The sequence below is a fragment of the Heteronotia binoei genome, chromosome 4 (genome assembly GCF_032191835.1).
Source record: "Heteronotia binoei isolate CCM8104 ecotype False Entrance Well chromosome 4, APGP_CSIRO_Hbin_v1, whole genome shotgun sequence".
Lineage (NCBI taxonomy): Eukaryota > Metazoa > Chordata > Lepidosauria > Squamata > Gekkonidae > Heteronotia > Heteronotia binoei.
Window position 1 is genome coordinate 180,565,303 of NC_083226.1, and position 25,721 is coordinate 180,591,023.

The 25,721-nt window shown below is 52.8% G+C and overlaps 2 protein-coding genes across 2 annotated transcripts in view; one reads left to right on the top strand and one right to left on the bottom strand.

The window, feature by feature from the left end:
* Positions 1-10,020, top strand: part of UBE2R2 (ubiquitin conjugating enzyme E2 R2) — a 103,328-nt gene extending 93,308 nt beyond the window's left edge. The window contains exons 3-5 of the mRNA XM_060236243.1: positions 4,179-4,276; positions 5,480-5,614; positions 9,343-10,020. Of these exons, the coding sequence (XP_060092226.1) occupies positions 4,179-4,276; positions 5,480-5,614; positions 9,343-9,565 (456 nt within the window). The 3' untranslated portion in view covers positions 9,566-10,020. The remainder of the gene's footprint in view (positions 1-4,178; positions 4,277-5,479; positions 5,615-9,342) is intronic.
* Positions 10,021-16,849: 6,829 nt separating this feature from the next.
* The window catches only part of UBAP2 (ubiquitin associated protein 2), a 201,304-nt gene continuing 192,432 nt past the window's right edge, over positions 16,850-25,721 (bottom strand). Inside the window, exons 26-28 of the mRNA XM_060236247.1 lie at positions 23,546-23,613; positions 20,225-20,416; positions 16,850-17,212 (exon numbers count right to left, since the gene is read on the bottom strand). Of these exons, the coding sequence (XP_060092230.1) occupies positions 17,117-17,212; positions 20,225-20,416; positions 23,546-23,613 (356 nt within the window). The 3' untranslated portion in view covers positions 16,850-17,116. The remainder of the gene's footprint in view (positions 17,213-20,224; positions 20,417-23,545; positions 23,614-25,721) is intronic.

Genomic DNA, 25,721 nt, shown 5'->3' on the forward strand with positions numbered 1-25,721 from the left:
GGGGGAGGAAGGGAAAGGAGATTGTGAGCCGCTCTGAGACTCTTCAGAGTGGAGGCAGGATATAAATCCAATATCTTCATCTACCTCACAGGGTGTCTGTTTTTGGGGGAGGAAGGGAAAGGAGCTTGTGAGCCGCTCTGAGACTCTTCGGAGTGGAGGGCGGGATATAAATCCAATATCTTCATCTACCTCACAGGGTGTCTGTTGTGGGGGAGGAAGGGAAAGGAGATTGTGAGCCACTCTGAGACTCTTCAGAGTGGAGGGCGGGATATAAATCCAATATCTTCTTTTTTCTTTGTTGTAAATTGCCCAGAGCGTGGCGTGAGCCGGGATGGTGCATTAATTAACTTAATAGATAATAATAATAAATAGCCCAGGAACCAGATTCCCTCTGGAATCCCACAAACTCATCCTGGAACAAAAGGGGGAGATTCTCTTTTGTTTCCTTGGAGGCTTCTGGGCAGAGAAAGCCCAAATGACAATTTCCTCTTTTTCTTTTCTCTAAGCACTCTGGCTCCCCCTGCTGGGGATTCTGCGGTATCTCAGTGCTCCTCCAGCCCCCCCCCCCCCCCCCGCACTCCGCTATGCACAAAGGCCGTGGGAATCACAGAGGCTGAATGTGTGGGTTTGGCTCCCGAGATGCAAACCGGAAGTCTCCTGTGTTTTTCTCCCCTTCGGTGGTCAGACACGTTTAGTACCACTTGGCACAGAGAGTGATTAAAACTAAGGAATGTCATGATGGCCGCAGGTGATGAAATAAGCAGCTTTCAGAGGGGATTCATGGAGGAGAAGTCTACCAATAGCTGCTAGCCATGGTGGCCGAGGGGAACTGCCGCATTCAGAGGCACCAATCCTCTGAATCTCAGTGCCGGAAGCCAGCATCAGGGGAAGGACTTTGGCTCTGTGCCCTGTTGTTGGCCCTCCAGAGGAACAGGCTGGCCCCTGTGTGAGACAGGAGGCTGGACTAGATGGACCCTCCCTGGTCTGACCCAGCAGGGCTCTTCTGATGTTCTTCTCAGGGGAAGGCCTCGGCCTCTCTGCCCTGTTGCTGGCCCTCCAGAGGAACAGGCTGGCCCCTGTGTGAGACAGGAGGCTGGACTAGAAGGACCCTTGCTGGTCTGACCCAGCAGGGCTCTTCTGATGTTCTTCTCAGGGGAAGACCTCGGCCTCTCTGCCCTGTTGTTGGCCCTCCAGAGGAACTGGCTGGCCCCTGTGTGAGACAGGAGGCTGGACTAGAAGGACCCTTGCTGGTCTGACCCAGCAGGGCTCTTCTGATGTTCTTCTCAGGGGAAGACCTCGGCCTCTCTGCCCTGTTGCTGGCCCTCCAGAGGAACTGGCTGGCCCCTGTGTGAGACAGGAAGCTGGACTAGATGGACCCTCACTGGTCTGATCCAGCAGGGCTCTTCTGATGTTCTTCTCAGGGGAAGGCCTCGGCCTCTCTGCCCTGTTGTTGGCCCTCCAGAGGAACTGGCTGGCCCCTGTGTGAGACAGGAGGCTGGACTAGATGGACCCTCCCTGGTCTGACCCAGCAGGGCTCTTCTGATGTTCTTCTCAGGGGAAGGCCTCGGCCTCTCTGCCCTGTTGTTGGCCCTCCAGAGGAACTGGCTGGCCCCTGTGTGAGACAGGAGGCTGGACTAGATGGACCCTCCCTGGTCTGACCCAGCAGGGCTCTTCTGATGTTCTTCTCAGGGGAAGGCCTCGGCCTCTCTGCCCTGTTGTTGGCCCTCCAGAGGAACTGGCTGGCCACTGTGTGAGACAGGAGGCTGGACTAGATGGATCCTCACTGGTCTGACCCAGCAGGGCTCTTCTGATGTTCTTCTCAGGGGAAGGCCTCAGCCTCTCTGCCCTGTTGTTGGTTCTCTAGAGGAACTGGCTGACCCCTGTGTGGGACAGGATGATGGGCCAGACGGACCTTTGCTGGTCTTATCCAGCAGGGTTCTTCTGAGGTTCTTCTCAGGGGAGGCCTTGGCCTTTCTGCCCTCTTGTTGGCCCTCCAAAGGAACTGGTTGGCCACTGTGTGAGACAGGAGGCTGGGCTAGATGGACCTTCGCTGGTCTGATCCAGCAGGGCTCTTCTGATGTTCTTCTCAGGGGAAGGCCTCAGTCTCTCTGCCCTGTTGTTGGTTCTCTAGAGGAACTGGCTGACCCCTGTGTGGGACAGGAGGCTGGACTAGATGGACCCTCCCTGGTCTGACCCAGCAGGGCTCTTCTGATGTTCTTCTCAGGGGAAGGCCTCGGCCTCTCTGCCCTGTTGCTGGCCCTCCAGAGGAACAGGCTGGCCCCTGTGTGAGACAGGAGGCTGGACTAGAAGGACCCTTGCTGGTCTGACCCAGCAGGGCTCTTCTGATGTTCTTCTCAGGGGAAGACCTCGGCCTCTCTGCCCTGTTGTTGGCCCTCCAGAGGAACTGGCTGGCCCCTGTGTGAGACAGGAGGCTGGACTAGAAGGACCCTTGCTGGTCTGACCCAGCAGGGCTCTTCTGATGTTCTTCTCAGGGGAAGACCTCGGCCTCTCTGCCCTGTTGCTGGCCCTCCAGAGGAACTGGCTGGCCCCTGTGTGAGACAGGAAGCTGGACTAGATGGACCCTCACTGGTCTGATCCAGCAGGGCTCTTCTGATGTTCTTCTCAGGGGAAGGCCTCGGCCTCTCTGCCCTGTTGTTGGCCCTCCAGAGGAACTGGCTGGCCCCTGTGTGAGACAGGAGGCTGGACTAGATGGACCCTCCCTGGTCTGACCCAGCAGGGCTCTTCTGATGTTCTTCTCAGGGGAAGGCCTCGGCCTCTCTGCCCTGTTGTTGGCCCTCCAGAGGAACTGGCTGGCCCCTGTGTGAGACAGGAGGCTGGACTAGATGGACCCTCCCTGGTCTGACCCAGCAGGGCTCTTCTGATGTTCTTCTCAGGGGAAGGCCTCGGCCTCTCTGCCCTGTTGTTGGCCCTCCAGAGGAACTGGCTGGCCACTGTGTGAGACAGGAGGCTGGACTAGATGGATCCTCACTGGTCTGACCCAGCAGGGCTCTTCTGATGTTCTTCTCAGGGGAAGGCCTCAGCCTCTCTGCCCTGTTGTTGGTTCTCTAGAGGAACTGGCTGACCCCTGTGTGGGACAGGATGATGGGCCAGACGGACCTTTGCTGGTCTTATCCAGCAGGGTTCTTCTGAGGTTCTTCTCAGGGGAGGCCTTGGCCTTTCTGCCCTCTTGTTGGCCCTCCAAAGGAACTGGTTGGCCACTGTGTGAGACAGGAGGCTGGGCTAGATGGACCTTCGCTGGTCTGATCCAGCAGGGCTCTTCTGATGTTCTTCTCAGGGGAAGGCCTCAGTCTCTCTGCCCTGTTGTTGGTTCTCTAGAGGAACTGGCTGACCCCTGTGTGGGACAGGATGATGGGCCAGACGGACCTTTGCTGGTCTTATCCAGCAGGGTTCTTCTGAGGTTCTTCTCAGGGGAGGCCTTGGCCTCTCTGCCCTCTTGTTGGCCCTCCAAAGGAACTGGTTGGCCACTGTGTGAGACAGGAGGCTGGGCTAGATGGACCTTCGCTGGTCTGATCCAGCAGGGCTCTTCTGATGTTCTTCTCAGGAAAAGACTTCAGCCTCTCTGCCCTGTTGTTGTTCCTCCAGAGGAACTGGCTGGCTCCTGTGTGAGACAGAAGGCTGGACTAGATGGACCCTCACTGGTCTGATCCAGCAGAGCTCTTCTTATATTCTTTTTAAGGCCTCTGTGCCCTGTTGTTGGCTTTCCAGGGCAACTGGTTGGCCCTGTATGAGACAGGATACTGGACTAAATGGACCCTCACTGGTCTGATCCAGCAGGGCTCTTCTGATGTTCTTAGTATGGGAAAGATTCAAAGTGTAGCTGTGTTGGTTTGCAATAGAAGAGTGAGAATCGAGATCATTAGCACCTTAGTGTCCATCAAGATTGGGGTGGGGGGTGAGTAATGAGCTTTCAGAAGCTCATTGCCCACCCACCCCAAATCTTGTTGGACTCTCAGGTGCCCCTGGGCTCAAGTGTAGAGAAGAGCCTACTAGGGCCTGGGGGTGGGAAAGAGGCTGGGGGGGGGGATGGTGGCAGCCACCTTCCGTATGTCCAGGGGGGTCACTCGAATCTCCAGGTGCTGTGCTGGGTAGCAGACGTGTGTGTTTCTACACAACTTGACACCACTCCCCCGTCTGTCTTGGTTTTCTTTTCTCATTAGAATGGAGATGTATGTATTTCAATCCTTCACCCACCTGTAGATGACCCTCAAAGTGGAGAGCTGCCATCTGAACGGTGGAACCCAACCCAGAATGTCAGGTAAGATGGTCTCTGTGCCGGGATCCTCTGTGTGCGTGGGGCGGGGCAGGTCCCCTATTCTCTGCCTATGCCCACAGTTGCTCCCAGACCTCAGATTCAGCAGGAGCTCACAGGAGCACAGCTCCTGAACCTTTCTGAGGGTTTCCTCTCCTTTTCCCCACCTACCTTGTCCACTGAATAGTAGATGCAGCTGCATAACAAGCCCTGGATTAGGAGAGCGGGCAGCCAGCCAGCCAGCCACCAGGAGCTCTGCCACACCCCCAGCAGCCCTCATTAACCCCTGGAGAAGCCCACACCACCCTTTCTCCACTTCTTATGTGATCTTGGGCGGTGGGTGGCTTGCTGGCCTTTTGACTGGGGGAGGGGCAGGAGAACCCCAGGCAAGCGAGGCCTGCATGGGCTGGCTGAATCTCTAGCCAGGCCAAGCAGGCCTCGCTCTCCCGGGGCTCCCTTTTCTTGCTTTTGGCTGGTGAGGGGGCGTCATATGCAGGCCTCGGATTCAGCAGGAGCTCACAGGAGCGCAGCTCCTGAACCTTTCTAAGAGTTCCCCCTCTTCCTCCCCACCTGCCTTGTCCATTGAATAGGAGGTGCAGCTGCATAGCAATCCCTGGTTGAGCTCCACCGCCTATTTTTCTACAAAACGACCCTTGGTCATATGCTAATGAGTTATGCTAATGAGCTCCACCTATTTTTCTATGAAACGACCGCTGGTTTTTCCAACCTGCAAATGAAACAACGGCACCACCGGACTCCCCAGTTTAAATATATATATATGCATTTGCTTACTGTAAGGCCCACCTTCTTCCCCCACAGGAATAACAAAGCAGCCGATGTTGTTCTCCTCTTCTCCAGCATTGGCTGACCTTTTAAGTCCCTGAATCCAGGTTTGCTCCCAAGCCTGTGGTGGTGCAGGGCTCAGAGCTGCCGTTGCCCAGGAGTTTGACTGCGCCAGGCCTTACGCAAGGAGGGGGGGTGGGGGGATGACCACAAGCCGCTCTAGTCCCCGGGTGGCCGAAGTTTTTTTAACGTGAGAGCCCCATAGAATAAACGTCAGACGTCTGAGAGCTGCAAGACGTGGGCATCAGGTGTTTGAGAGTCTCAAGAAGAGGGAGGGAAGAAGGCAGGCGCTGCGTGACCCGCTACTGACTCTGCAGCCACCACAGTCTCGATTCTCCTCTCCTCCTGCCCCTTCCCCCCCCCCAGGACTATTCTACTGAGCGTAATCTCTCTGCTTAACGAACCCAACACCTTCTCTCCGGCGAACGTGGACGCTTCAGTCATGTTCAGGAAATGGAGGGACAGCAAAGGGAAAGACAAAGAATACGCTGAGATCATTCGGTAAGTCTGGGAGAAGCTAGGCTGGCTTTTCCTCCACCTGGGGCTGTGGGTCAGAGCTGGCTTGCAAGCCAAACTGTAGCCATGTGCTGAGCATAAGCTCTATAGGCAGGATAGGAACGGATGGGTTGGTTGTGTTGTACACGGGGATTTTTTTGTAGCAGGAACTCCTTTGTATATTAGGCCACACCCGCTGATGTAGCTGATCCTCCAAGGGCTTACAGGGCTCTTCATACAGGGCCTACTGTAAGCTCCAGGAGGATTGGCTACATCAGGGGAGTGTGGCCTAATAGGCAAAGGAGGTCCTGCTAGAATTCCTTACAGGGCTCTTCTCACAGGGCCTACTGTAAGCTCCTGGAGGACTGGCTACATCAGGTGGTGTGGCCTAATAGGCAAAGGAGGTCCTGCTAGAATTCCTTACAGGGCTCTTCTCACAGGGCCTACTGTAAGCTCCAGGAGGACTGGCTACATCAGGGGGTGTGGCCTAATAGGCAAAGGAGGTCCTGCTAGAATTCCTTACAGGGCTCTTCTCACAGGGCCTACTGTCAGCTCCAGCAGGACTGGCTACATCAGGGGTGTGTGGCCTAATAGGCAAAGGAGGTCCTGCTAGAATTCCTTACAGGGCTCTTCTTACAGGGCCTGCTGTAAGCTTCAGGAGGATTGGCTACATCAGGGGTGTGTGGCCTAATAGGCAAAGGAGGTCCTGCTAGAATTCCTTACAGGGCTCTTCTTACAGGGCCTGCTGTAAGCTCCAGGAGGATTGGCTACATCAGGAGTGTGTGGCCTAATATGCAAAGAAGTTCCTGTCAGGGCTTTTTTTGCATATTATGCCAGCCACTCCTGATGTAGCCAGTCCTCCTGGAGTTTACAGTAGGCCCTGTAAGCTCCTGGAGGATCGGAGGGGTGTGTGGCCTAATATGCAAAGGAGTTCCTGCTACAAAAAAAGGCCGTGGTTGTACATAAAAGAGGGTATAAACTCAAGTAAGTTAGAAAACATTATGGGATGAACTCCCCAACAGAAGCCATGGAGGTGGAAACACCAAGCCCTGAGGGGCACTTAAATGTGGGGGCATCTTATCACCCACCTGATTTAAGTCCTTATGGCTGATCTTGAGTTGGAGAAAGAAGGAAAGGAGGTGACTGAAGCAGATAAGGCCTGTAAGACCGAATGATTTAAACTCTCTTTTAACGGTTGAAGAAAGGTAGCTATTACTCCACGGCACCGATAATCCCACTGAATTATTATAACTGAACCAAGAACATCAGAGGTAATCAGAAACACACATCTTGGTTTAATGATTGTAAACTGTGTGAAGGACTTTATTGTGTATTTTGTTTTTTAATGTTTTATGTGATTTAATCTGTTGTCGTTAGCTGCCCTGAGTCCGTCAGGGGAGGGCGGGGTATAAATCTGATAAAATAAAAAAATATATTGTTATTATCCTGGGAGACTTTGACTGGGTAAACCCATGCTCAAGTCATGCGGTAGAAATAAGATTTTTAAACGTCATAAATGATTGTGCCCTGGAACGGTTGGTCACAGAACCAACCAGAAGGGTCGTGACCTTGGACTTGGTTCTGGGCGGGTCTCAAGACCTGGTGAGAGATGTAGAGCTTGTTGCACAAATTGGAAACAGCGACCACAACGGTATTAAGTCCTCAAAGATTTCAGGTTTTCACGGCTGGTAACATCATTAGGGTTTGTGGAATCTTTCGGGCTCAAGTGCCGTGTTCTACTGGAGAAAGTTTTCCTTCCAGACGTTTCGTTCTTAGCAGCTCTCCAGCAGCCCTGGCCCCACTCAATGCACAGCAGCCTAGAAGGTCAGAGCGCCTGCTCCGGCTGCAACGCCACTGAGGATGTTCTCCGCAGCTGAGAACGAAACGTCTGGAAGGAAAACTTTCTCCAGTAGAACACGGCACTTGAGCCCGAAAGATTCTACAAACCCTAATGGTATTAAGTCCAGCATTCGGGTCAATGGACAGTTACCCCTAAAGTCCAAAACTGTCACATTTGACTTCAGAAGAGGGAACTTTGCAAAAATGAGGGGAATAACAACGAAACTGAAAGGGAAATACAGGAGAGTCAAATCCGTAGAGGATGCTTGGAAGCTCTTTAAAACCACACTAATTCAGATGGAATGCATCCCCTAAGTTAGGAGAGGCACTGCCAAGTCTAAAAGGAGTTAGCAACGTTAACCTGAAGGCTCCTGTAACCAAAATTACAATAAGGACAGGCAAACTACAAACCTCAATACACATAAATAATCATTCAAGCCATAAAAACTCAGTTCCAATCCTGGGAAACTCCGTTCATAGTAATCATGTAGATTTCAGTCAAATCAGGGCTTGTAGTTCTCATCCCAATTTCATAAATCCCACAAAAAAAATGTGCGACAGGACAGCTGGCATTCCACTTCCAGTTTCTGGGATTTCCTCAGGCATGGGATTATAAAAGTTTCCTAACATCAATGAAGACATAATTTCAGTGCACAAGCTTACGAAGGACGGAACAGTTTTTATGGATTGAATGATTTTTTTTTTTTAATGTGTATCGATGTTTGTGTTTTGCCCGTCCTTGTTGTAATAAATCCAATTCAATTTCACAGTAATTTTGGTCACAGTGACCTTCGGGTTAACGTCGTTCATTTCACCAAGCGACCTCTCTCGTTGTAAGTCTCAAAGAAGACCTGCATGGTTAACAACGCAAGTCAAGGAAGCAAAAATAAATAAATAAATAAATAAAGCCACTTCTTTTAAAAAGAGGAAGGTCTGCCCCAGTGAATCAAACAGGTATCGTTGAACTCGAAGGCCGTGCTAGCTGCCGTGAGACGGGGCAGTGGACATAATCCAACGCATGGTTATAGGATGGGAGAGACTTGTCTTGGCGGTAGTTAGTGCGAAAAGGACCTAGGGGTCTTAGTGGACCACACGCTGAGCATGAGTCACCAGTATGATGTGGCGGCTAAAAGGGCAAATGCAATTTTGGGCTGCAGCAACAGAAGTCTAGTGTCCAGATCACGTGAAGCGATGGTATTCTGCTCTGGTAAGACCTCACCTGGAGTATTGTGTCCAGTTTTGGGCACCACATTTGAAGAAGGATATAGACAAGCTGGAATGGGTCTAGAGGAGGGCGACGAAGATGGTGAGGGGTCTGTAGACCAAGTCCTATGAGGAAAGGTTGAAGGAGCTGGGGATGTTTAGCCTGGAGAGGAGGCGGCTGAGAGGTGATAGGATCACCATCTTCAAGTACTTGAAGGGCTGTCCTGTAGAGGATGGTGTGGGATTGTTTTCTGTGGCCCCAGAAGGCAGGACCAGAACCAACGGGTTGAAATTAAATCAAAAGAGTTTCCGACTCTACATTAGGAAGAACTTCCTGACTGTTACAGCAGTTTCTCAGTGGAACAGGCTTCCTCCTCGGGAGGTGGTGGGCTCTCCTTCCTTGGAAGCTTTTAAATAGAGGCTAGATGGCCATGAGGATCCTGTGAATTTAGGGGGAGGTGTTTGTGAGTATCCTGCCTTGTGCAGGGGGTTGGACTAGATGACCCTGGAGGTCCCTTCCAACACTATGATTCTATAACCCCTCGAGGGGCTGCAAAGAAGTCTGTGCACCTCCTCCCACACAGTTGCTCTTTCTCTGGAGATGCTTGCCTGCCGGCACTGTGTCCATCTCTGTGTGGAAACGAAGCCCCCCGCCAGTGAGGGACCCTCTCTTTTTTCCCTCCCCCTGCCAGGAAGCAAGTCCAGGCGACCAAGGCCGAGGCCGAAAAGGACGGTGTGAAGGTTCCCACCACGCTGGCGGAGTATTGCATCAAAACTAAAGTGCCTTCCAGTGACAACAGCTCAGATTTGCTTTACGACGACTTGTACGACGACGACATCGACGACGAAGACGAGGAGGAGGAGGAAGACGCCGATTGCTACGACGACGACGATTCCGGCAACGAGGAGTCGTGACCTGCCCCCTCCGGCCCCTGTACTGCTCCACCGCTTTGGCCAGAGGGGAGAGCGGCAGGAACCGAATGACAGTTCAGCAAAAAAAAAAAAAAAATTATATATATATATACATGGGGGGTGGGATGGGGAAAAATACCAACCAAACCTGCGTCTCCTTCTTTTCTCCTGTTTTATGGATCTCGGTCTTTTCTTTCCCTTCCCTTCCCCCCCCCCCCCCCCGCTCTTTCACATGTGGACCTTTTAGTGAGAGAGCCCTCCACTTGAACGTCTCAATTCTGGCATCTCCCCCTCCCCTCCGTCACTGCGTTCTGGTTTTTCTCCCCCCCCCCCGAAAGAAAAGATGCTTCGTCCCTCCCGCCCCACCCCCATTTCCCCTCTCCCCTCCAGGAGCGTTGGCAACCCAACCGGGTTCGCTCTGTGTTTAGCTTCTCGAATTAAACACAGTCTTGCATCAAGATGTTTTAAATGTATTGAACGCCGGAGGCCGTGGGGGAGGGGGAGGGGCGCTCCCCACACGCCACGTTTGAAACGGGCGCGGGTCGGAAGTGGACCGCCGAGGTTGAGCCGCTCTGCTGACATCGCCAGCCTCTGCCCTTGTTGAGCCTCGTGCTGGCGGTCCTGGTTCTTCGAGCTTTTCTTTCCTTCTCTCTCTCTCTTTTTTTTTTTGGTCTTGGGAAGAGTGCGAAAGCTCGAGTGTGTTGGACTCGGCGCGGCTTGGTGCCGAAAGGTCCAGTATTCCATTTTTCAGTTCTGCTTCGTGGAGGAACGGGAAACGGGACTCTTAGGATTAACACTTTGCCCCTTGTCGTCTTATTCCTCCCCCCCCCATCCCCAAGCCCTTCCGTTGCTGTTAGGAGGAGAAAGCAGGGCCCACCTTTCTGGTGCTGCAGCAGTGCTCTCCGCTCCCTCAGTTGCAAAGTGCGAAGGCTCCGAGTCTCCAAATCCTGGGGAGGTGTTCTCCAAAGGCACACGTACCTCTGTCCCTTGGGGGGGGGGGAGCGTCAGCTGCTGTCTTGCATAGTAACCTCTGTATTGTGCTCCGCTGGGGCAGAATTGGCACCTTGTCTTTGGGAACGGCAGGCCACTCGTAGGCCAGGGAGCTGGCTGGGGTGTAGAGTGACCCTGAGGTTCAGGAGGGAGAGGTGGGCTGTGGAAATCCCCGCAGGGCAAGCAAGTGGCAAGGATTCCAAATGGAGCAAGTTTCTTTGACCTCTCCCCCACCTCGCCCCAGCTTTGCATCTATTTGATGTGTTTATTTTAACATCCGGCCCTGCTGGAGCGGAGGAGAGACCGGGCCGCGGAACAGCCCTCTGCTTGGCCGCTTCGTTGCGAGCAGTGCCCCGTGTGCCCTATGTGGAGAGCTTTCAAGGGCTGCTAAAACCCTCTCATTTGTCGCTCCCAAAGGCAGAAACGCTGCCGTCTCCCACCGGGTGACTTCGTTTCACCCGGGAAAAGTTGCTGCGAATTCTGTTTTGTGCCGAACATTCGCTCGCATAAAAGCCGTTGACCGTTCTTGGCCACTTTTGAGGAGTCTGCCCTGGCCGAGTCTCTCCTAAGGTGGGGGGACTGGGGTGGGGGGGAGAGAACTTTTCATCCGCAGGCCCTCCTCGGTGCTTGACTGGGCTGTGACTCCGGGGGAGGGGGGGCTTCCGGCTCGGCCTGAAATGAGGATACTGCATCTTTCAGCCGTTTCTCCCTTGTACTTTTGACCGTTTTCACTGTATACGCTCCAGTGACTTGTATTCGCAAGCTTGGTGGTGTGAGATGCGTCGTTATACCTCTGTCGTCCCTGCACCATAACAGTTTTTTTTGGGGGGGTGGGGGTGGGACTGGTGTTCCAACAGTTCTGCTCTCCCCACCTAGACAGGCTGATATGCGCTCCCCCCCACATTACACTGTCGTGACTTCTCCACTCGCTGGTTTCCCCGTTCTCGAAATCGAACCGAGATGCAACTATCGGAGCTGTTTTAAGAGATTATGAGGACAAAATAAAATGTTTACTAGAGCCAAGCCATAGCCTGGTTCTGTCCGAAACCTTCCCTGGCCCGTCCTAGGTAATTTGTGTTTACTTTTTTCCCGATTGAAAAGCAAAGAAGCTTAGATGCAGTTCTCAGCCATTCTGAAACCAGCAGGGAACACTAGAATTCTCTTCATATTTTCTTTTTCTTTTTTTTCTGAGCTGAAATCCTGGAAGTTTCTGGTTCTCCCCCTCCCCCCCCCTTTGGTTGTTATGAGTTATCAGACCAGATTAACTGTGGGTTTTTGTGTTGTCTCCCTCCTCCCCCCCTTTGATAATTTAGTTTTGGGTTTTTTTTCTGCACATCTGTCTACTAATAAAATGTGAAATAAAGGACACCTGGGTTGGTAGTTGCCTTTCCGAAACCTGCTGTGATTTGCACCGAAGTCTAGAAGGCGTTCAAAGCATATTTTTATTAAGTTTTTCCCATGAACTCCTACACTCTGGCTTCTTTGTCTCTGCTGTTCTTTTTTTTAAAAAAACTATGTATGGAAACCACCAGCTTAGTAGTTATAACCTTACACCTGGAGTACTGGAAACACAAGAACTAGAGACATTTCTTCCTCCACCTTGCCTCTCACAATTAGTTATAGAATTCACTGCCACAGGAGGTGGTGGCAGCTACAAGCGTAGACAGCTTCAAGAGGAGATTGGATAAGCGTACGAAGCAGAGGTCCATCAGTGGCTATCAGCCACAGGGTATAGATGGAACTCTGTCTGGGGCAGAGATGCTGTTTTCTTGGTGCTTGGGGGGGGGGGGGCAACTGTGGAAAGACTTCTGGTGTCCTGGCCCCATTGGTGGACCTCCTGATGGCACCTGGTTTTTTTGGCCACTGTGTGACACAGAGTGTTGGACTGGATGGGCCATTGGCCTGATCCAACATGGCTTCTCTTGTGTTCGTATGTCCTCTTTGTTTCAGAAGGTAGCCATGTTGGACTGTAGCAGAAGAACGAGATTCAAGTCCAGAAGCACGTCAGAGCCCAACGAGATTTCTGGAGTGTAGGATGTCAAGAGTCAAACCCTTGGTTAGTATCTGGACAGGGAACCACAAGGGAAGTGGGCTGCTGTGCAGAGACAGATAATGGCAAGCCGCCTCTGAAAGCCTCTTACCTTGAAAGCGTCACAGGGTTACCTTAAGTGAGCTGTTGCCACTTGACAGTAAAAAATGCCTTGCACATCCACACCATCTCTCTCTTTTCTTCTAGAGCAGGGGTAGGGAACATTGGCTCTCCAGATGTTTTTTGCCTACAACTTCCATCAGCCCGGGCCAGCATGGCCAATGACTGGGGCTGATGGAAGCTGTAGGCAAAAAAACATCTGGAGAGCCAACGTTCCCTACCCCTGCTCTAGAGGATTGGTCCTTTATGGATAGGTCGGCAGGAGGCCACTCCCCCCACTGTGCCACGTTGCAACACCAGGGACGTTGGAGGGACCCAGGAGACGATGGCTTAGTGGCAGATCGTCTGCTTGGCATGCGGAAGGTCCCTGCTTCAACCCCTGACATCTCCAGCTAAAAGGAGACCTTGGAGAGCTGCGGCCAGCCTGAGTAGACAACTCTGGCCTGGATGGACCAGGGATCGGACCTCATTCCCCACTCCTCCACTTGCACCTGCTGGAGAGGTCTTGGGTCAGCCATAGCTCTGGCAGAGGTTGTCCTTGAAAGGGCAGCTGCTGGGAGAGCCCTCTCAGCCCCACCCACCTCACAGGGTGTCTGTTGTGGGGGGAGAAGATATAGGAGATTGTAAGCCGCTCTGAGTCTCTGTCCTTGAAAGGGCAGCTGCTGGGAGAGCCCTCTCAGCCCCACCCACCTCACAGGGTGTCTGTTGTGGGGGGAAAAGATATAGGCGATTGTAAGCCACTCTGAGTCTCTGTCCTTGAAAGGGCAGCTGCTGGGAGAGCCCTCTCAGCCCCACCCATCTCACAGGGTGTCTGTTGTGGGGGGAGAAGATATAGGAGATTGTAAGCCGCTCTGAGTCTCGGTTCTTGAAAGGGCAGCTGCTGGGAGAGCCCTCTCAGCCCCACCCACCTCACAGGGTGTCTGTTGTGGGGGGAAAAGATATAGGCGATTGTAAGCCACTCTGAGTCTCTGTCCTTGAAAGGGCAGCTGCTGGGAGAGCCCTCTCAGCCCTACCCACCTCATAGGATGTCTGTTGTGGGGGAAGATATAGGAGATTGTAAGCCGCTCTGAATCTCTGTCCTTGAAAGGGCAGCTGCTGGGAGAGCCCTCTCAGCCCCACCCACCTCACAGGGTGTCTGTTGTGGGGGGAAAAGATATAGGCGATTGTAAGCCACTCTGAGTCTCTGTCCTTGAAAGGGCAGCTGCTGGGAGAGCCCTCTCAGCCCTACCCACCTCATAGGATGTCTGTTGTGGGGGGAGAAGATATAGGAGATTGTAAGCCGCTCTGAGTCTCTGTCCTTGAAAGGGCAGCTGCTGGGAGAGCCCTCTCAGCTCCACCCACCTCACAGGGTGTCTGTTGTGCGGGGAGAAGATATAGGAGATTGTAAGCCACTCTGAGTCTCTGTCCTTGAAAGGGCAGCTGCTGGGAGAGCCCTCTCAGCCCCACCCACCTCACAGGGTGTCTGTTGTGCGGGGAGAAGATATAGGAGATTGTAAGCCACTCTGAGTCTCTGTCCTTGAAAGGGCAGCTGCTGTGAGAGCCCTCTCAGCTCCACCCACCTCACAGGGTGTCTGTTGTGCGGGGAGAAGATATAGGAGATTGTAAGCCACTCTGAGTCTCTGTCCTTGAAAGGGCAGCTGCTGGGAGAGCCCTCTCAGCCCCACCCACCTCACAGGGTGTCTGTTGTGCGGGGAAAAGATATAGGAGATTGTGAGCCTCTCTGATTCAGAGAGAAAGGTGAAGTATAAGTCTGCAATTCTTCATTTAAGGCAGCTTCAGGGGTTCAAAACAGTGGACATCTCACACTTTCTGCCCCTCCTGGGAGCAGTAGGGACACAGTAAAGTCATGTGAGGTCTGGGGCTTCAGACATACCAGAACAACGATGTCGGTAGGGGCAGAAGAAAGAGCACAGGGGTGTCCACTAACCTTCCCTAGGCCCTCTGTTCTCACGCAGAGAAGAGGAGAAAGTAAAGTAGTCCCCTGCGCAAGCACCAGTCGTTTCCGACTCTGGGGTGACATCACATCACAAGTTTTTACGGGACGGTTTGCCATTGCCTTCCCCAGCCATCTATGCTTTGCCCCCCCCCCCCCCCCGTAAGCTGGGCACTCCTTTTACCGACCTCGGAAGGATGGAAGACCGAGTCAACTTCAAGCTGGCTACCTGAACCAGCTTCCGCCGGGATCGAACTCGGGTCGTGAGCAGAGCTTGGACTGCAGCTTTACCACTCTGCACCAATAAACGTCGGGCTTTAGCCAGAACTGTGGAAAGGACCTGAAAATGCACACAGGTACCACACACACACGAAACACCTGTTGCAGGTGACCGTGTGAGGCAAAGTCTTTTTGTTAAAGGCCTTTTGAGCCCCACGGCTTTTGATAGGCTCAGGATTTTATTACGGGAAGTGAGGGCTGAAAAGGAACTACTCGGAGACTCCCAGTGTTGGTGGAGTTCAGAGCGAAGGGACGGCCGTTCTCCTTGCTTGCCGCCTCCAGTTCTGTCCAGGACGGGAGAAAGACGGTGGCTGCGGAGGGAAGGGTGACATTACCTTGGGATTCTGGGGAGCGGCAGGGCGGGGCTTCTGCAGCAGCATCTTTTTGAAAAATGTGCCGCTGAGCCCTTACAATTTTAAGTTACACCAGGGGTGGGCCAAGCTTGCTTTAATTTAAGAACCACACAGAATAAATGTGAGATGTTTGAGAGCCACAAGACAGCAAGGAAGGAAGGAAGGCGATGGAGGGAGAGGTAGAAATGAAGCAACTCTGAATTCCTTATCTAGGCCACGGGCTGGTGGAGGCTTTGAGAAGTGATTAAAAGGGAGAGATGCCGTTTCCAAGCGAGCTGGTGGGGGCTTTGAGGGCCGCACAATACGTGTGGCAGTGCCACGTGTGGCTCCTGAGCCGCAGTTTTGCCACCCTTGGGTTACACTGAATAACTCCGTGGTTGTAGGTGAATTTGCAGGGTTGCTTTTCTAAGTCTTGATTTTAAAAATGGCCATTGGGGCCCCTCACAATGAGGCCGTGCCTGACTCCTGAAGCCTCCAGAAGAGATGGGGGGGTGTGTGGACAGGGCCAGTTTGGTGTAGTGGTTAAGTGCCCAGACTCTTAGCTGGGAGAACCGCTCCTTCCCTTGCAGCTGCTGGAATGGCCTTAGGTCAGCCATAGCTCTCACAGTGCTCTCCTTGAAAGGGCAGCTTCTGTCAGAGCTCTTTCAGCTCCACCTGCCTCCCAGGGTGTCTGTTGTGGGGAAAGGTAGAGGAGATTGTTAGTCACTCTGAGACTCTTGAGATTTGGAGTGGAGGACGGGATATAAATCCAATATTATCATCTTTTAAACAAAGCAACGTGTAAGAACTGAAGAGACAACCATCATTCTGGTGGGCCTGCCCCTGGCCTGAGAAGATGAGTCGGTTTTTATACCTGCTTTTCTCAACCCTCAAGAGTCTCAAAGCAACTTCCAAACGCCTTTCTCTTCCTCTCCCCACAACTGGGGCCTTGTGAGGGCAGTGGGGCTGAGAGTGTTCTGGCCCAAGGTCACGCAGCAGGCCATGCGAAGCAGTGGGGAATCAAACCTAGTCCACTGCTCTCAGCCTCTGCACTGCGCCAAGAATTGCCTTGAAATCCATCCCTTGGCCATCTTTTAGGCCCACTAAATTAACTTTTGAACATCCTGTCTGCCCGGAAGACGACGATGATACTGGATTTATATTCCACCCTCCACTCCGAAGAGTCTCAGAGCGGCTCACAATCTCCTTTCCCTTCCTCGCCCACAACAGACGCCCTGTGAGGTGGGTGGGGCTAAGAGGGCTCTCACAGCAGCTGCCCTTTCAAGGACAACATCTGACAGAGCTATGGCTGACTCAAGGCCATGAGGTGGGTGGGGCTGAGAGAACTGACAGAAATGGCCCTTTCAAGGACAACCTCTGCAAGAGCTATGGCTAACCCAAGGCCATTCTGGAAGCTGCAGGTGGAGGAGTGTGGAATCAAACCCGGTTCTCCCAGATTAGAGTCCGCACACTTAACCACTACACCAAACTGGTTCTCCCAAATAACAGTCTGCACACTTAACCACTACACCAAACTGGCTCTCTAAAGGAAGCGTGAGAGGTGGTGTTCCCCCGAATGAAAAGAAACAGGCTTCCAAAAAATATGCAGAAACCACCATTTGGCTCTATTACATTTACAAATACATACATTAAATATATTACATACCAGGGGGCAAATCACAGAGGAAGCAGGCAAAAGAGTCTTCTCTCGTGCAAATGGGAAGGAGCGGCTGCTACTCCCCCTCTCCCTCCGCCCGAGCTCCCGCGACCCCCGCCCACCCAGCCTCCTTTGCGGGGCGTCTTCGGGCACGGCGGGGGAGTCCATGGATGGGTGTTGGCTGCTACTCTCTGCCTTCTTTCCCCCTTCAGGGTTAGTTTGACCAGTACGGAGAAGCTCCATAGGCGGCTTTGGAGGCCTGAGGCTTCTGCTGCAAGGTATTCGGCTGGCTGCGCTGGCCGGATCCACCCTGGGAAGAGAAAACGGAGCGGGTCAGAAAGGGGCTGCACCTGTTAGTCCTGCCAACTGGCCCGACCATCTCCCACTGCACAGAAGGTCCCAGGTTGCAGGGATGGTAACTCAGTGGTAGAGCATCTGCCTCATAAGCAGAAGGTCCCAGGTTCAATCCCCGGCATCTCCCACTAAAAAGGGTCCAGGCAAAGAGGCGTGAAAAACCTCAGCTGGAGACCCAGGAGAGCCATGGATGGGGCTGTGGCTCAGTGGTAGAGCATCTGCTTGGGAAGCAGAAGGTCCCAGGTTCAATCCCCGGCATCTCCAAAAAAAGGGTCCAGGCAAGTAGGTGTGAAAAACCTCGAGACCCTGGAGAGCCATGAATGGGGCTGTGGCTCAGTGGTAGAGCATCTGCTTGGTAAGCAGAAGGTCCCAGGTTCAATCCCCAGTACCTCCAACTAAGAAGGGTCCAGGCAAGTAGGTGTGAATAACCTCAGCTTGAGACCCTGGAGAGCCATGAATGGGGCTGTGGCTCAGTGACAGAGCATCTGCTTGGTAAGCGGAAGGTCCCAGGTTCAATCCCCAGTATCTCCAACTAAAAAGGGTCCAGGCAAGTAGCATTATATGTAAGAATACAAGATTATGCCTGGGATAGAGAAGGTAGGGAAAGAAGTACTTTTCTCCCTTTCTCACAATATTGAAGACATTGGACACTGGATTTATATCCCACCCTCCACTCGAGTCTCAGAGCGGCTCACAATCTACTTTCCCTTCCTCCCCCACAACAGACACCCTGTGAGGTGGGTGGGGCTGAGAGGGCACTCTCAGCAGCTGCCCTTTCAAGGACAACTTCTGCCAGAGCTATGGCTGACCCAAGGCCATTCCAGCAGGTGCAAGTGGAGGGGTGGGGAATCAAACCCGGTTCTCCCAGATAAGAGTCCGCACACTTAACCACTACACCAAACAATATGAGAATTTGTGGGCATTCAATGAAATTGCTGAGCAGTTGGGTTAGAACGGATAAAAGGAAGTCCCTCTTCACCCAAAGGATGTTTAACACGTGGGATTCACTGCCGCAGGAGGTGGTGGCGGCTACAAGCATAGCCAGCTTCAAGAGGGGATTGGATAAACATACGAAGCAGAGGTCCATCAGTGGCTCTTAGCCACAGGGTATAGATGGAACTCTCTGTCTAGGGCAGTGATGCTCTGCATTCTTGGTGCTTGGGAGGGGCAATAGTGGGAGGGCTTCTTACGTTCACCCCATTCCCTCCCTCGCTGGCTCTTGAGCACTCCACTCCAACCCCGCTTTCCAACCCACCCACAACGTTTCTGAGACACGCCAGAGACAATCTCAGCGGTGCAGGCTTGCAAATGCTCTTGGATGAGGCAATCCCCTTCCTAGCCAGAGTCTAAAACAGGAGCCTCAAATGCATTCGTTAGGCGGGCCGGATCTGACACGATTGAGACCATGTTGCGCTGGGGCCGTGCATGTCATAAAACGTCATGCCAGGTAGCGGAGAGATAAACTTTATAAAGGACACAAACACGATTTTAAAGAAAACAACTTAAAATGCTTAAAACATTTAGCACTCTTGCAATATTTTGTTTATTTAACCAACAGTCTCTGATAACCGACAGCTCTTGCTCTGAGGAGCCTCAGCCAATAGAAGGACGAGAGGCTTGGCTCAGTAGCTCTGCTGTGTGACACAGAGTGTTGGACCAGGGTATAGATGGAACTCTCTGTCCAGGGCAGTGATTCTCTGTATTCTTGGAGCTTTTTTGGGGGGGGGAGCAACAGTGGGAGGGCTTCTAGTGTCCTGGCCTCACTGGTGGACCTCCTGATGGCACCTGGGTTTCTTTGGCCACTGTGTGACACAGAGTGTTTGACTGGATGGGCCACTGGCCTGATCCAACATGGGTTCTCTTCTGTTCTTATGTCTGGGGCAGTGATGCTCTGTCTTCTTGGTACTTGGGGGTCACAGTGGGAGGGCTCTGGGTGTCCTGGCCCCACTGGTGAACTTCCTGATGGCGCCTGGGTTTCTTTGGCCACTGTGTGACACAGAGTGTTAGACTGGATGGGCCATTGGCTGATCCAACAGGGCTTCTCTTATGTTCTTATGTGACACAGAGTGTTGGACTAGATGGGCCATTGGCCTGATCCAACAGGGCTTCTCTTATGTTCTTATGTGACACCGAGTGTTGGACTAGATGGGCCATTGGCTGATCCAACAGGGCTTCTCGTCTGTTCTTATGTGACACAGAGTGTTGGACTGGATGGGCCATTGGCTGATCCAACAGGGCTTCTCTTCTGTTCTTATGTGACACAGAGTGTTGGACTGGAGAGGCCATTGGCCTGATCCAACAGGGATTCTCTTATGTTCTTATGTCTGGGGCTGTGATGCTCTGTATTCTTGGTGCTTGGGGGAGGGACAGTGGGAGGGCTTCTAGTGTCCTGGTCTCACTGGTGGACTTCCTGATGGCCCCTGGGGGGGTTTTGGCCACTGTGTGACGCAGAGTGTTGGACTGGATGGGCCACTGGCCTGGTCCAACAGGGCTTCTCTTATGTTCTTATGTCTGGGGCAAGTGATGCTCTGTATTCGTGGTGCTTGGGGGGCAGCAGTGGGGGGGCTACTAGTGTCCTGGCCCCACCGATGGACCTCTTGATGGCCCCTGGAGTTTTTTTGGCCACTGTGTGCCACAGTGTGTTGGACTGGACGGGGCAGTTGTCCTGATCCAACATGGCTTCTCTTATGTTCTCATGACTGGATGGGCCATTGGCCTGATCCAACATGGCCTCACTTGTGCAGTAGGTTACGTAAAAGACCCTGGAGAGCCGCTGCCAATCTAAGTAGACAATACTGGCCTCAATGGACCAGTTGGATTTAGTACAAGGCCACTACATGTGTGACCGCCCCCCTCCCGCTATCAGCAAGCTGAAAGCAGAGCATGTCTCTCCGTTTACTCCCAAGGGGGAAGGGGGCTGCGGAGGATGGCTGTGGCTCTCTCCCCCGCCCCCCCCCCCCCCACTCACCTGCCCGTCCTGCTGAAGATGATGGTGCAGCATCTGGGAGTGAGGCTGCTGGTGGGCAGGCAGGATGTGGAGGAACGGAGCTGGGGCGTAGCCGGCGGCAGCACCAGGGTTCAGGGGCCCCGTGGAGTTCAGGGCCGAGGGCAGGTTGAACGGAGGCGGAGTGCCGGTGTGGAACCCCTGCTTGTCGAACGTCTGGCCAGAGGGAAATCACAGACACTTCACACAGAGAAGCGGCAGGCAGCCTCGAACTAGAGCTCAGGGACGGAGGTGGGTCAGCACCGTTCGGGTCAGACCTTTCGTAGAATCACAGCGTTGGGAGGGACTTCCAGGGTCATCTACTCCAACCTCCTGCACAATGCAGGAAACTCACAACTACCTCCCCCTGCCCTCCTTCTCATGATCGACCTAATTCATAGAACACCACCGACCTCTACATTACACTGTCTGGTTGTTTAAATTTCATGGTGTCTCTTAGCAGTTTTTATTTACACTTAATTCACAGGATCCACATTGTTGTCAGATGGCCATCTAACCTCTGTTGAAAAACCTCCAAGGAAGGAGAGCCCACCACCTCCCGAGGAGGAAGCCTGTTCCACTGAGGAACTGCTCTAATTCATAGAATCATAGAGTTGGAAAGGACCTCCAGGGCCATCTAGTCCAACCCCCTGCACAATGCAGGAAAACTCCCAAATACCTCCCCCTAAATTCACAGGATCTTCATTGCTGTCAGATGGCCATCTAGCCCCTGTTTAAAAACCTCCAAGGAAGGAGAGCCCACCACCTCCTGAGGAGGAAGCCTATTCCACTGAGGAACTGCTCTAACGGTCAGGAAGTTCTTCCCAATGTTGAGCCGGAAACACTTTTGATTAATTTCAACCCATTGGTTCTGGTCCTACCTTCCGGGGCCACAGAAAACAATTCCACACCATCCTCTATATCAGGGGTGGCCAACGGTAGGTCTCCAGATGCTTTTTGCCTACAACTCCCATCAGCCCCAGCCAGCATGGCCAATGGCTGGGGCTGATGAGAGTTGTAGGCAAAAAAACATCTGGAGAGCTACCATTGGCAGCCCTTGAAGATGGTGAGCCTATCACCTCTCAGCTGCCTCTTCTACAGGCCAGGACCGGATCTACATGTTTTTTGAGGGGGGTGGAATTTAAAAATGTCACCCCCTTATGGGCCCATTCTATCTTATGGCCAGTGTTCCCTCTAAGCTGAGTTAGTGTGAGCTAGCTCACAGTTTTTTAGCTTCCGGCTCACACATATTTGTCTTAGATCAGGAAGGAGGACCCCAGAGCGCACTAATTTAGGCAGCGGCTCACAGCTTTCATGCCAGCAGCTCACAAAGCAGAATTTTTGCTCACAAGACTCTGCAGCTTAGAGGGAACATTGCTTATGGGCCCATAGAATAGAATGGACTCCATACCCAATTTGGCGTCTCGCACCCCCCCCCCCTCCCGCCCGCCAACAGCACCTGGGGCATGAGGACCCTCTGCTCCCCCCTAGATCAGGCCCCGCTCCGGGCTGAACACACCCAGCTCCTTCAACCTTTCCTCGCAGGACTTGGTCTCCAGAGCCCTTTCATCACCTGAACTTAAGTCTGGGAGCCAGAGGAAGGACATTCCAGAGAGGCCAAAGTAGGAATCAAGTGGCAAATTTACGACCAACAAAGTTTTATTCAGAATGTAACCTTTCATGATTCTGAATAAAACTTGGTTGGTCTTAAACTTCGGTCCGGGTCTCAAAACCTGCTGACAGCTCCCAGGATCAGAGAGGCGAAGCTCAAAACACCGAGAGCCAGGGCCTTTTCCGTTGCTGCCCCCAGCTGGTGGAATGAGTCGCCGGAGGAGGTTAGGGCCCTGCTAGAGTTCTCACATCCCACAGGGCCTGCAAAACGGCACTCTTCCGCCAGGCATTTACATGAAAGGTAACATCTGCAGCAACGGGACTGGCCCATAAGAACACCACCAATGGCCTACTTCACTGCGCTACGGCGATCCTGAGACCTCTGAGTGTCGCTAAGCAGCAGCGTTTAAATCGCTGCCTGAAATTATTTTTGTAGCACATGCAGTTTAAAATTGCTTTTATTGTTGTTTTATTGTATCGGTCACACTAATGTGTTTGTGTCGACCTTTGAAGAAGAAGAAGATATTGGATTTATATCCCGCCCTCCACTCCGAAGAGTCTCAGAGCGGCTCACAATCTCCTTTCCCTTCCTCCCCCCACAACAGACACCCTGTGAGGTAGATGAAGATACTGGATTTATATCCCGCCCTCCACTCCAAAGAGTCTCAGAGCGGCTCACAGTCTCCTTTCCCTTCCTCCCCCACAAGAGACACCCTGTGAGGTGGGTGGGGCTGAGAGGGCTCTCCCAGAAGCTGCCCTTTCAAGGACAACTTCTGCCAGAGCTATGGCTGACCCAAGGCCATGCTAGCAGGTGCAAGTGGAGGAGTGGGGAATCAAACCCAGTTCTCCCAGATAAGAGTCCATGCACTTAACCACTACACCAAACCGGCTCTCCAAACCGGCTTTGGTTTGAGAGGCACCCTGAGCCTGCCTTTGGTGGGGAGGGCGGGATAGAAATTGAATTAATAATAACAACAACAACAACTTGACTTCTACTTTGTTCTACCGCTTCAGACCAACACGGCTGCCCACCTGGATCTATTCCAGAGAGGGATCTTCCCAGAATGCCTGGGAGACGGGAGTAAGAGTTCCACTTGAACTAGGGGACAAGAGCAGACGTCCAGATGTCTCCATGACTCAGTGCAGGGGCCCCCAACCTTTTTTCGCACCAGGGACCGGTTTCGTGGAAGATAATCTTCCACGGACTGGTAGAGGAGAGGTGCTGGGGTTTTTGCTGCACCCCCACCCCTGCCCCCCGCGGTGGTCTTAAAATAGCCGGGGGGGGGGGAAACGGGGGCTGTTTCTGCTGCCTCCTTGCTAGGCAGCCAGAAGGCCAATCTGCCTCCCTCTCCCATTTAAAGACCCCCGCCAGTCTATAAATGAGGGGTAGGCTAAGGTCACAGCTGCACTGCCCTTTCTGCTGGCCCAGGTCTGGGCGGACGACAGAGATGGGGTGGCCTCGCTCCGAGGCGGCTTCGGAGTGAGGCCGTGCTGCCTTTTTCATGGCCTCGCTCCGAGGCGGCTTCGGAGTGAGGCCGCGCTGCCTCTTTCATCCACCCGAGACCCCTGACTCAGTGGACATCGGCTGCTAAACTGACAGGGCCGAGGCCATGGGCAGCCCAGATTTGCAGCTGTGGTAAGCGGACTGTGATAAAAGCACAGAAGGAGGGGCGGGTGGCAAGAGGGGGTCCTCACCTGAGTCTTGTTATAGACGGAGCCGCTGATATCAGGCACACCTGTGTTGCTTGAGGTCACAGAGACACCTGGGAAAAGGAGAGACGAGGAAAGACTTGTGAAATCCAGGCAGGCAGCCCAAAAGCAGCAGCAGTTAAAAGAGCTGGACGAGGATGTGGGAAAATCGAGGTTCGAATCCCCGCTTCCGCCATGGAAGCTCTCGGGGTGACCTTGCGCCAGTCCCGTATTCACGGCCAAAACTACCTCACAGGGTTGTTGTGAGCATAAAAGGGAGAAAAGGAGAAGAATGTAAGCTGTTTTGGGACCCCCCCCCCCCCATGGGAAGATTTGAAGTAAACAAACATTGGAGAACAAGCCTGGAATCATGGCATCTCCCCGGTCAAACTAGCCAGCCATCTTCCTTCTCGGGAGCAGCCTCCACCAGCTGCCCCCTGAAAGAAATGAACATCTGAGTGGCCTCTTTGGCTACTCATCAGGATAGCTAAATAGCGCCTCTATGAGTAGAGACACAATATCTTTGATGAACAGACAACAGAGACACACCCACGAGGGGTTCAAAGCAGGGCCAGGATGTTAATGGTCGGGAGCTGTTAAATAAGAGAACATAAGAACATGAGCCATGTTGGATCAGGCCAATGGCCCATCCAGTCCAACACTCTGTGTCACATAAGAACATAAGAGAAGCCATGTTGGATCAGGCCAATGGCCCATCCAGTCCAACACTCTGTGTCACATAAGAACATAAGAGAAGCCATGTTGGATCAGGCCTATGGCCCATCCAGTCCAACACTCTGTGTCACATAAGAACATAAGAGAAGCCATGTTGGATCAGGCCAATGGCCCATCCAGTCCAACACTCTGTGTCACATAAGAACATAAGAGAAGCCCTGTTGGATCAGGCCAATGGCCCATCCAGTCCAACACTCTGTGTCACATAAGAACATAAGAGAAGCCATGTTGGATCAGGCCAATGGCCCATCCAGTCCAACACTCTGTGTCACATAAGAACATAAGAGAAGCCATGTTGGATCAGGCCTATGGCCCATCCAGTCCAACACTCTGTGTCACATAAGAACATAAGAGAAGCCATGTTGGATCAGGCCAATGGCCCATCCAGTCCAACACTCTGTGTCACATAAGAACATAAGAGAAGCCATGTTGGATCAGGCCAATGGCCCATCCAGTCCAACACTCTGTGTCACATAAGAACGTAAGAGAAGCCATGTTGGATCAGGCCAATGGCCCATCCAGTCCAACACTCTGTGTCACATAAGAACATAAGAGAAGCCATGTTGGATCAGGCCTATGGCCCATCCAGTCCAACACTCTGTGTCACATAAGAACATAAGAGAAGCCATGTTGGATCAGGCCAATGGCCCATCCAGTCCAACACTCTGTGTCACATAAGAACATAAGAGAAGCCATGTTGGATCAGGCCAATGGCCCATCCAGTCCAACACTCTGTGTCACATAAGAACATAAGAGAAGCCATGTTGGATCAGGCCAATGGCCCATCCAGTCCAACACTCTGTGTCACATAAGAACATAAGAGAAGCCATGTTGGATCAGGCCTATGGCCCATCCAGTCCAACACTCTGTGTCACATAAGAACATAAGAGAAGCCATGTTGGATCAGGCCAGTGGCCCATCCAGTCCAACACTCTGTGTCACGTAAGAACATAAGAGAAGCCATGTTGGATCAGGCCAGTGGCCCATCCAGTCCAACACTCTGTGTCACATAAGAACATAAGAGAAGCCCTGTTGGATCAGGCCAGTGGCCCCTCCAGTCCAACACTCCGTGTCACATAAGAACATAAGAGAAGCCATGTTGAATCAGGCCAGTGGCCCATCCAGTCCAACACTCTGTGTCACATAAGAACATAAGAGAAGCCCTGTTGGATCAGGCCAATGGCCCATCCAGTCCAACACTCTGTGACAGAGATTGGACTGGATGGGCCACTGGCCTGATCCAACAGGGCTTCTCTTATGTGACACAGAGTGTTGGCCTGGATGGGCCACTGGCCTGATCCAACATGGCTTCTCTTATGTTCCAACACCCCTCCCCACTCCCTGGCAAAGTGGACATCCCAGCAGAAACTGTTGGAACTGCGCAGAGCCCACGTCCAGCTCCAAGAGCTGCAGAACTCCCCCCCCCTCCACCTGCACTGCTTGGCAC